At 54.4% G+C, this 10,932-nt stretch overlaps 2 protein-coding genes across 2 annotated transcripts in view; both read right to left on the bottom strand.

Annotated features, from left to right (window-relative positions):
* Positions 1 to 3,585, bottom strand: part of CSUI_006857 (nudix family protein) — a 4,096-nt gene extending 511 nt beyond the window's left edge. The window contains exons 1-2 of the mRNA XM_068067008.1: positions 1,051 to 3,585; positions 1 to 565 (exon numbers count right to left, since the gene is read on the bottom strand). The exon at positions 1 to 565 is cut by the window's left edge and continues 511 nt beyond it. Of these exons, the coding sequence (XP_067921017.1) occupies positions 1 to 565; positions 1,051 to 2,955 (2,470 nt within the window). The 5' untranslated portion in view covers positions 2,956 to 3,585. The remainder of the gene's footprint in view (positions 566 to 1,050) is intronic.
* A 1,722-nt stretch (positions 3,586 to 5,307) lies between these two features.
* CSUI_006856 (transmembrane amino acid transporter protein) lies at positions 5,308 to 10,920 on the bottom strand. Its single transcript, XM_068067007.1, has 7 exons — positions 9,799 to 10,920; positions 8,543 to 9,181; positions 8,090 to 8,377; positions 7,512 to 7,754; positions 6,621 to 6,767; positions 5,819 to 6,182; positions 5,308 to 5,723 (listed from the first exon to the last, which is right to left on the bottom strand). The coding sequence occupies exons 1-3, from the start codon at positions 10,061 to 10,063 to the stop codon at positions 8,322 to 8,324; spliced, it is 960 nt and encodes a 319-aa protein (XP_067921016.1). The 5' UTR covers positions 10,064 to 10,920; the 3' UTR covers positions 5,308 to 5,723; positions 5,819 to 6,182; positions 6,621 to 6,767; positions 7,512 to 7,754; positions 8,090 to 8,321.
* Positions 10,921 to 10,932: the final 12 nt, after the last annotated feature.

Below are 10,932 nucleotides of genomic sequence, written 5' to 3'. Positions count from 1 at the left end.
GGGCTGCTGCGGCTTCTTGAAGACTCTCGATGACCGACCGCGGCACCCCAGGAGCTACCTGATACGAGAAGGCCGCAATGCAGGTTGTAGAAGATAAACTAGCAAAGCCGCCTTTCTCAGATAAAGAGGCGTACTGCAGAGAAGACGCCACCGTTACTTTTTTCCGGCCCGCCTGCCGAAGAAGGTCGATCCAGCCACGGAGCGCAGGGACAAACGGTTCTACTTGCCAAGTGCGGAGTTTCTGAGAGTCCGACACTCCCGGTTTCGATGACCGGGGTAAGGCAGAACGATGCCAGCCTGGCAGACAAGAAGTGTCAATCCAACCTATGCGACCAATCTCCTTGCGTTTAAGAGGCTGAAAATTCACTGTTTCTTTGATGCCTGGAATAATGAAAAGTTTAATAGGCTGCTCCTCCAGCATATCTTCCACAAACACCTCATCGTCAATGTATGGTGATATGTCCACCCCAATCTCCTCCCATATTTCCCGACAAGCGCACACAGCATCTTCCTCAAGCTCATCCACTTTTCCCCGCGGAAACATCCAACTCCCACCGTTCCAGCCCTGCAGGCAGATCACAAGAAAAAAAGAAGCCGGGATACAAGTTGACGCACCAAAAAAAAAAACTCTCTCCTGCGTTAGAAAGGCCCAGGTGGAGACAGGTGCTTTCTGCTGCGATGGTCTGCGCTGTCAAACAGAAGCACGACGAACCACAGCAACGCGAGCAGAGTCAGACTTACAACTAGTGGACTCTGCAAGGGGCAAGTAGACGACGNNTAGGATTTCGAGACTGCCCCGATTTCGTGCTTTCGAAAGCTAGGCAAACCACCGACATGAGCACGTACCAATAAAAGATCGGCCTCCATAGCTAGGTCACGGGCGAAGTCTGAGCTTTCTTCTGATACTGTCCGAGACCGAGAGGGTGTAACAGCAGTGCAGGTTAACCCTCGCCACAAGCACCGATGGCACTTGAGGACGGCATGCATGCGGCTGGTCGAGTGCAGGCAAAGGGACGGAACGTACCACAGCACTGTATGCGCACGGCTTACCGTCACCATCAGACATTTCGATAAGTCTTCGTTGAGAATGATTGCACCTCGGAGAGGAATTGTGCGGCAATATCTTTTCCAGTTGGCGAGAAACTTATCATGTTTCTCAGGAGGAATGAAATGCTGCAGAATGGGGCAATCATAGCATATCAGACATCCAAAATCCTTCAGTGTTAGCTTCGGCAGACGTTCCGCGTGCTTCTCCCACCATATATCGTCATACCACCAGAAGGCCTCCTGAATCTGGAAGTACAGGTGAATCCTGTCCCGCAGTAATGAGTCAGGAAGGATGGTAATGAAGCGCCCGTAGCAATCGAGTAAAGCTTCGTCCAGCAGCTCGACATCCTTGCACCTCTCTTTGATCGCGATCGCCTTCTCACGCTCGGAGCTAAGCGTCGATCCGCAGCTTACTGCATTTTTCCGGGAATCGTTTGCCCCAGCTTCTCGACAGTCTTCAGCATTTGTGTTCCCTCCGTCTCCTCTGCGGTCTTGAAAAGCAGAGCTTCTAGACTGTCGAGGAACGTCTGACCTCGCTTGCGAATGCTCAACTGCGCCGCACGGGTTTGCTTGCAAAAACTCAGTGCCGGAGGACATCGCAGGAACAAAACCTGTCTGGAGAGCCTGGGAGCTCGAAGCGTATACAAGAGATGAGACAGCTGCACCAGGGACAGTTTCAGCGCTGGTGCAGGCCAGCCCCGCGCCCGGGGAAGCTACAGACGTACACGGTACGCGTCGACTCTCTCCAGTATCAGCGCTCCCGGGACAGCTGTAAGAATTACCAGTACTCTCAGAGTAGTCAGCGCCTCCCTCCGAAGATCTCCTGTCAGGAATACGTGAGAAGACCTGAGAACCGTCGACCGCGCCAAGCTTGTCACACCTGGAAACGGCAGAGGCCTCCGCGTTCACAGGAGAAGCTGACGAGGAACGCTCGTTTCCTCCAGAAGCGTGACCCGCAGCTACAGGGACACCTCCTCGCACTGTGGGACCACCTCGCTTGCGGGAAGGGCCCAGAACTGTAAGCAAAGCCCTGGTCGTAGACGACATAGACGCACTGCCGAGTAACGGATTCGATGAGTCATCGCTGCGATACAAGACTGCAGGCGTGCTGCACGGATTACCCGATGACGTGTGGAGCGACTGCTCCCCCCCACTGCCGAATGATCTTTCCTCAAGCCCTGTCCCCCCCCCTGGAAGGCCGTTGACGTGAGCTTGCACAGGTGAGTGAAGTTTTTCCACTGCTCCGAGAGCTCTCGGGGCACTTGACCGGTGAGGCAGTACAGATGGAGAGTCGACTGAAGTGATACTAGAATAGAGTGGAGTCGACTGAACGTGTACAGACGTAGACGTCCGTGCCGCTCCATACTGTAAGAGGGGAGTTGGGTCGCTCTGGCGTGCTGTGCCTGAAGCTGCGTCGCTCTGTCTCGTGGCGTCCCGCGACGCGGAAGAGCCAACTGTCTCGCCGGAAGGAGAGCCCGAAGACGTGACCGCGAATCCAGGAGTAGCTGCGCCCGGGCACTGTTGACGACCGGATGGCTGAGAAACCGCAGCGGGCAACGCACCGGTCACCCTGGTGAAGCGAACTGTCTGACCGGCTTCTAAACAGGCTGTCGATTGCGAAGTGGACGGGAGGGGCGGAGAGGGCGGAGCACCGAGCTGCGAGACCTCCAGGCAGCTCGCGGGGACCGCCGGGGACCGACCTTCGACTGAGTGAAGTGAAGACGCAAGCAAGGCTTGGCGCCTGTCGTTTTCACTGACATCGCCAAGACTACGGGTTGGAACCTGAATAGCGCACCCTCTGCCGCTCTCGGCACAGGAAGAAGGGACACCCTGGGATGAACTAGAAGAGGTCTCCAGGCCCCGCGAATGAGCACGTAGGAGACCCAGAAGAGACTTCCCCGGAGACATGGTTGTACAGGCTAGTATTTTTCAAACCACTACGCAGCGAAAACCTTACTCACAAACAGAACCCGAGATATACCCGACATGAATATCTCCTCTTAGACGCTGCTACGGCCGGACAGCCGGAAGGAGACGAAAAGAAGCAGCGCGGCGAGAATGCCCGCGCATTTGACTGCAATCCACGCGGCACGAGAACCGTGGAGAGTCAGGAGCACTTCTTCGAGACAGCAGCTGTAGATTTCCCAACTCGCCGCTAGTACTTGGAGTTGTACACTCAACCTCGCCAGGAGCGAGACTTGGCAGAGGTTCCTTGCGAGGCAAAACTTACAAAAAGCCACGGCGTTGCGCCTCGCCGCTCAGCGAAGCAGGGCAGACGGCCACTGTAGTGCCTGACGCAACACAAGCAAAGGGAATTGCGTTCAAAGAGGACAACAACGGAGAATTGACAAAACAAGCTCCGGAGAAAACACGAAAGCAACTCGCTAGTGCCAACAACTGAGTGGCGTCCCGAAGACTTGGACTCAGTCCCCGGACAGTCAATCGGCGGACGGCATTACGCATAAAAGCAGTTTTGATGACAGGGCGCTAGACCTTAACGCCAACTATGGAAACTCTCCCTAACAAACTCAGACGGGGATACTCTCTGTCAAACGTACGGGCGTTGAAGCGACCGCTGGCGGCAGCGCCAAAAACGCAGTCGCGCATGCGCTTTCCGAGATGGCGTAAAAGACGACAGGCTGGTAGTGCATGCGTCAGCGGTCGTTCCGTAGGTAACAGAAGCATAAACGCTGCTTAGTTTCTATCCCACGAATGTAGGAAAAAGTAGAAAGCGTGCCGGAGAGATGCAGCGCTGAGCAAGGCTGGCAGGGCAGCGCGCAAGCTGTGTCTTCACTGGCGACGCCGACGCGAGGGGCGCGACGGTCTCGAGTGGAGTGACCAAGTTTTCTTTCCATTGTAAAGTCGTTTCTCTCCGTGTGGGCTCCTCACACAAAAGACGCGTGGTTGTTCCACTGTGTAAGCGCCCGAGTACGGCACAGCTGTGGGTCTTGTAGTAGTTGCTTGGAGCGGTCTGTCCTCGTGTGGAAGCCGTACAAGGTGAACACCCCGGCGTCTCCTCTTGAAGCAGACCTCCGCTGGAGTGGGCTGGCTGAGTCAAGCAGCCAAGGCACCCGGCACATGGGCCTCCAGTACTGTCTCCACGGCCAGCTCATCCGACACATGTTTCACGGCTGTCCCAAGTAAACTGTTTCGCTGCCCCAGACTCTCAACCAGCCGGAAAATCTTTACAGTGCGGCTGCAGCTAGATCAGCCTACCGGTCTTGCTTTCCCGCGTAGCCACTGGAGCGCCCTAGCAATGTAGCGACCCTCAAGCGGAGATGGCTGATGCTCGGGACGCTTAGCCGTGTGTCATACACGATACATGACTAACGCGAGGCGAGAAAACCGCTTGATCGGTGGCTAGAGCGCATGCCTCAAGTTGTTCGCAGCCGCAACGTCGCGGTTCATTTGGGCGCCTCTCCCGCAGCTGCACCGCTTCACGGAAGAAGTGCATGAGCTCACCAGAACAGAGCCGTCGTGGGAGTAGCACACTGCAGCTGTGGTTTGGAGGAGCTCTGCCCCCTGTAGTAGCGACGCTCGGGCCTCCCGAGTCACGGACTAGTGACGAAAAGAATGCTACCGACAGCGGATTCTATCCACTCACATGTGGACGGTTCGGGAGCTAGTCTGACTGCTCCGCCCGGTTCAGAGCAGAGCACGTCTGACTTTATAAGAATGTATACACAGCGCTGCGAGCCACCCGCCGTTCGCTTCAACGACAAACAGTGGACTGAAGAAAAAGCCGTCTAACGGCTTTCTTCCTGAAAAAAAGACGCGACCTATGGAGGAACGTCTCAGGTGTTGAGGGGCGAGTCTACAAGCGACAGAAATGTCGAGCCGGTTCAAAAAGCGACGGCTGCGTAAACAGGAAAGCGTGACGCCCCTGACAAAATGAACACAAAGTGGGTTATGTTGCAGCGTTAATGCATCTCCGACGCTGCAGTTGTACGCTATCAGGACGCGGTACGCTTCCGTTGCAGCTTAAGCACCTCAGCTGTCCATCAGGAAGACCGGCAAACTGACCTGCATCAGACCATTGTCGGCACTGAATCTAAACCGTTCAGATCACCAGCTCCGCAGGTTCCTTAGAAAACTGCATGACGGTGTTTATCCGAATACTCGTGAGGCTTGTACTTACTTTAGCTACATTCGTGTCCTTATCTACATGTGCGACCTTTACATGAGGACTAACGCAGAAGGGTGGGAGATCTCAAGAAACCCACTGGCGGTGGTACGTGAGATCGGGCAGGAAACAACCAGTCCGCGAATCACCCAGAGAACCTGCAACAGCTACAAGAAGGATCAGGTTCGAGGCTTGAACGTAGCTCCACTTCCTCTTACGCTGTTAACCAGCGCCAGCACACACACAGATATACCGCACGGCCGAAGAGACGACGGTGGCAGTTCTCAACGGCACGGGAACCCTTCTGGCAAAATGCCTACTATCAAATAGCACGGATCCATGCCTGCTGCGAAAAAGAGAAAAAGAGGCACGGCGCGGCGGCGAGAGAACGTTCTGTAAGTGCGAGCCGCGAGCTTCAGCAACCCTTCAGGATCGCGGCCCTCGCCTGCCGTCTGAGGACAACTAAAACACCTTCCCTGCTTATCCGAGAGAAACTTCCTGGAACGCGTTGCGCACACGGCGATGGTGCTGAAACAAAGAGCTCACCATGGCGCTGAAGCGAACCCATAAAAAAAAACCAGACGCGACTTCCCGAAACGACCAAGAAACACTACGATTGAAAAAAAGCAGCTAATAAGACGTACACACCTGGTTACCCAGCGCCTGAAACTAATTAATTGGACTAACAGGTGATTCGTTTTTTCTGTACCGATGGAAAGGCTTTTGGGCGGCCCTAACGGCGCTGCACTTGCAAACATGAGCCCTGGTACTCCGCGGGGTTGCCTTTCCAATGAGATATCGTGTAGTAAAGAGAGAACAGTTGAATTGAAAAACCACACACAATAATCAAACAATGGAGCACGTGGCGCCACAGTATCAATTTTTCCAGTCTCATGTGAATCATGGCAGGGAACACAAACCCCAAGGGCACTCCACAGACGGCGCCCACCAAGGAGACCAGGCCACCGACCTGATGCTTTCCTACTGTCGCGAAGCCAAGTGTAGACAGAACCTGAGCACACGAGAGTAAAGAACAACCAAAGCAACGACCAACACTCGTAGCAACAACACGGTATCCCTCAGCGCTGGCATAGGACGCCTTCGCACCAGTGAGCGTGTACAGTGTTTTCGCCGCCAAAGCAAAAACCTGGAGACAGTTGACACGCACCCAGCTGCAACTGTAGATCATCTCTACACCGCGACCTCGACAGCCCAGAACTCTTCAAACCAAAACACTGGACACTGTCAGGGTCCCCTTGTCAACCAGTGCCGCCGGCCGGAGCAAACCACATGAAGCGAGCTTATCGTCTTGAGCTAGAAAGCGCGCGGCCACCAGGTTCTGTGCTACTATCAAAGATTTACCCCACGACAGGGCTAGTTAGATCTTTCGAAATTCGACCTCATTCTGGCCAAACACTTCAAACTGAATTTCTGTAGAGAGAAACCTTACAAGAGCGACGCGTATCCCCGCGACCACTAGCAACCGGACAGCGCGAGTAGAGGTCTTCAGCATCGGAAACAGCCTCTCCTCCGCGATGCCCGTCGCGGGGAACAGCATGAGGGGGTAAGTCGACAAAACTACGATGACAAAAATGGCCTGAAGAAAAACAGAGCGACGGCATCACTTCAGTGGAGAGCTCACGCCCAGCTCCCAACAAAAACAAAACCGCACGTACTGCTTCCCGGACGGCTAGGATAACGACATGCCTGGCACCATTTTCACACGCAGCCGCCAGCCTTCCAAGTGCCACCTCTAAAAAAAAAAACCAGCCCCTTTTGTAGAACTACGGAGCACCGAAAAGCTGTGTACACGCGGACAGTGTACACATGCCTGCGTCTGCAATAAACACAAGCACAGCCCGTGAAGAGATATCGACTAAGTCTCTTCAGCTTCAGTTGAATCCTAATCTAGCGAGGCTGAAGCCCCCGGATTCTGTTAGCCTTGCACAGAAACAAGACGCAAAGCTCATTGTCCGTGCAGTTGCTTCCGTCCCCTTTGGCGTGAGCACAGCTGCCAGTTGACAAGCACCACAAGCTCAGCAGCGAGGTGCAGCTTTATTCCTATTCCTTTACGGCAAAGCACGTTTCACCAAGACAGCCTTGTATTGAGGCCGCCCGAGTATGGGAGAACGGTATTGTCACAACGACACACAGCCGTTCGCCCATCATGCGCTAATGCACCGACGCGGCAGACGCTTCGGCATCCGCAGGGCTGGCCTCCACTGACTATTCTGATATGACTCAAAGAAACTTCAACTAGTCTACTTACGATTCGAAGACGGGTTCCTCTTGAGGTGCTCTACGCCGATCACGCCACAGGCAAGACCAGTATGGTACCTACCTGAATAGCCACTCCAAGAGGACCTGGTGGTAGATTCGACAAAATCATCTCCTTCATGTCTTTGCCAAATGCGAGGACACATATTGTTGTGTAGACCACGTATAAAAGCAGAAGCGCCGTCAGGCAGCTGGCGAGTATCTGTCCCCAAGCAAAAAACGCCGAACGCGATAAGAAGCAACATCACAAAAGAATTCATCCGCATGCCTACACTCCTTCCTCTTGGGAAATCGAAACGACTGCATGCTGTTCAGAACCAAAAAACCGCCTGTGCTCGACCTGCCCCTCGCCACCACACCAAGCGACACCCTAGAGACTAAGCGCACGAAAATGTACCGTGCGGAACTATACAGTGCAACCAGCCAGAGAGTGCACCAATTTCTGCCGCTAGAATGGCAGCCTACCTACTGCTCAACTAGCACCACGGGTAGGTGTGAGGACCACCAGCCTCAAGCGCTTAGATGACGACTCTGCCACGAGAAAGCCAACAGCCCTGGCGGGCAGTCAGCACGGAATGTCCGGACAGAACGACGAAGTTACACAGACAACCTGTATATAGCTGGACCTCGCGGCCGGCTTACCACAGGAAATTTCTTCTGTACAGATGGCTTTGTTGTGTTTCGGATTGGAAGAATCAAACCAGCACCTGCGAAGCATCGACGGCGACGCATGCAGAGCCAAGTGTCGCGGGGGCACCACTGACAGAAACATATAAGCTAGAGACGATACCCCTCAAAGCCAAGTGGAAACAAACGGAATGGCGAACTAGTTTCTATATGAGTCTTGTCGATGAGAAAACAGATCGCGTTGCGGTCAACCCCGGACGGTCCTCTCAGGCACCTTGCCATCGCTCGCTCCTGCCCGAAGAACTGTTATCACAGCGCGCACCACAGCAAGGATGTCAAAGAAGTAGGTCGCCTTGGCTAAACACGTAACCGCATCAGTGTACTACTAGTGGCCTTCCTAGACTACGATACATCGTTCTGGAGTGACGCGATGGGCGCGGTCCCCGCCAGACTGATTCTGAGACGTACCAAGCCATACATACACGCTGGTTCCAAGGATGAGAGACCAGCCTCCAAAATTGAAGAAATCGAAGCTGTTTGTCTCGCCTGTCTGGCCCGATACATGAAGGGTGACGGCGACACAAAGAATGCACATGCCCGATATGGTTCCAGCGTTGCCAATCAGCATGAGTGGGACGAGGTAAGACATATTCCGCACGAAGCTCAGGGGAAGAAAATATAGACCCAAACTCCAAATGAGAACGGTCACGGAGATATCACGGTCTGGAGAGCATGATGATAGAGAGCGCAGCACGTCACGGAGATTCCGTGCTGCCACCACTACGTAGACGGTACAGAAGGCAACTTGCGAAAAAAAAACACAACCTTCTACCAGGACTCTGCCCCACCGGCCCAATGCGCGCTCTGCGATGAGCTCGTATGTGTCGCTCGTTCCGCGGACGCAGCAATCGATCAACAGCTGCATGCAGTAGACACTGAGAACCATAACACCGCCTAAAGTCAGCAAAGAAAGCACCAGACCGCCCTTCACCACCGCGTATGGCAGGAAGATAAAAACGCTCCCCATGAACGCCTTGCATATGACAGCTGATGTGCCGAAGGCACCCATGCTCTTCCCGTGCTGGGTGAGGCATTTTCTCTCCGCATCTGAAAAACAGCCCAGGCAAGAAAGAAAACAACGCAGGCAAGTGCCCCGCCACGGACGAACATAACGGGACTTCCAAAGAGCCCATCTGTAATAGCACTTCTCCGAGATAACGGGTGCCTTCGTCGCTGCTTGGGTAATCACGTTGGGAAGCGTGCCTAGCGGGACACCGGCAGAAAACATATACTTATGAGGGCTTGGGATCCCGCCATTCTGTATTGTGCGGGCTCCGTTCACCCACCGCCCACTTGACTTCGTTGCTTGACAGAGGGCCTCTGCAACTGCACCCCGGCAACACAAATTTGATCAACACATCGCCCGCATCGTAAGAGACCGGATGGCAATAACATGTCATGGACCGCTGTCAGTGGAGTTTTTGTAGAAATGTTTGTGCCTAGAAGGTCCACCCCTACCCTTATTTCACTCGAGCATCAGCACAGAAAGAATCTGATATGCGACCTTGTGAGTAATGCGAACGTGTGCCTGAATGGCTACGAGCTGGAAGACGGAATCCGAGAGTTCTGAGAGAGCAGCACTCATACGATCTTCATGACTGAAGAGCATGATTTGAGAAAGCGGATAACACGCAGTGCGCGGGGCGAACGCAAGTAAAGCTCACCATGCGAAGAAGGGGGGCAGCTTCTGCAGATGCCGGAGCCCTCTTCGGCAGGCCCACCAGAAGAATCTGTACCCGTTCCTGTAGACGCGACCTCTCTGCAGGCTTCGTCGCCGACAAGAGAAGCCAGCTCTATACTCCTATCAACACTGGTTGGACATTCATCAGACTGTCCAGTGAAGCCGACTACGCAGGAGCGGAGTGGCTCCTCATGGAACGAGTTCAGGTGATCTGGATCTTGCTCAGCTCTCACGCACTGCACCGTCATGGCGAGATAAACTGGGCTGGACCACCCTACACGGGGACAATGCTGTCAAGCCGGCTGCGACGTCGGTTCAACCAACTTATACGCGCGGAGAGCAGCGCAGGTCAAGCGGAGGCAGCTAGAGGGGCCGGTGACACGATGCCTCTCGGCTACCTGCTATCAGAACTGTATATGTTCAGGAGTGCGTCACCTCCATGAGAGATAACCCGCACGGGCTGGGTGTGGTAAGTTCCGCATGGTGACTTGAAAAACAGAAAACTACAGTCGGACACACTACCGCAACGACGTTCCGGTCAACCATGACAGGGACAGGCAAGTACACAACAGACAGCAGGTACGGCTCCGGACGGGCAACACATGAAAAAAAGCAGGTGCCCCTCTGGGATCGGAGCGCCAGCATGAAGCCACAGGACGAGAGTTAGGGTGCCTACGCCGCGACGGCCTCGTCGGCAACAAACGCAAAACCAGTTGCGTGTCGATAAACTCCGTGGCAGCCCAACACGCGCCGCCGGAGTTCCCCAATGAGACAACGAGACGACCTACCCGGCAGCAGGAAACTTGAGGAGGATGAGGCAAAACGGCCTAAGCGACAAGGTGACAAGCAATAACCTCACTACGGGGAAAAAAAGCAAGATGCCGCGAGAAGAAAAAAACGACGACACAGCATTTCGGAATGCGAGCGCCGTTCGCCTGGCAGCCAGCCACGCATCCACGGGAGACGGCAAAGCGATGCTTGAAGAACCCCCGGTACGCTGTCGGTTCTCGGGTTCTTCGTGAGATCGCACAAACGGCGAGCAAAAAATAAAGTTGCACTCACTTTTCGAAGGGTCCACTTGCACCGCTAGAAGCCGACCCCAGGGGATCTGTTCCGT

This window comes from Cystoisospora suis (genome assembly GCF_002600585.1).
Source record: "Cystoisospora suis strain Wien I chromosome Unknown contig_3524, whole genome shotgun sequence".
NCBI classification, from domain to species: Eukaryota; Apicomplexa; class Conoidasida; order Eucoccidiorida; family Sarcocystidae; genus Cystoisospora; species Cystoisospora suis.
Note: the sequence above shows the minus strand (reverse complement) of the source record. Positions and strands in the feature narration are given on the sequence as shown.

Excerpts from the sequence above, each read along its gene's own strand:
- CSUI_006856 (XM_068067007.1), bottom strand. The coding sequence starts at position 10,063 with ATGACGGTGCAGTGCGTGAGAGCTGAGCAAGATCCAGATCACCTGAAC. Across the intron at positions 9,182-9,798 it reads CTGCCCCCCTTCTTCGCATG|ATGCGGAGAGAAAATGCCTC; the intron begins GTGAGCTTTACT and ends GCTGTTTTTCAG. Across the intron at positions 8,378-8,542 it reads CAGCGTGTATGTATGGCTTG|TTCTTCGGGCAGGAGCGAGC; the intron begins GTACGTCTCAGA and ends CTGTGATAACAG.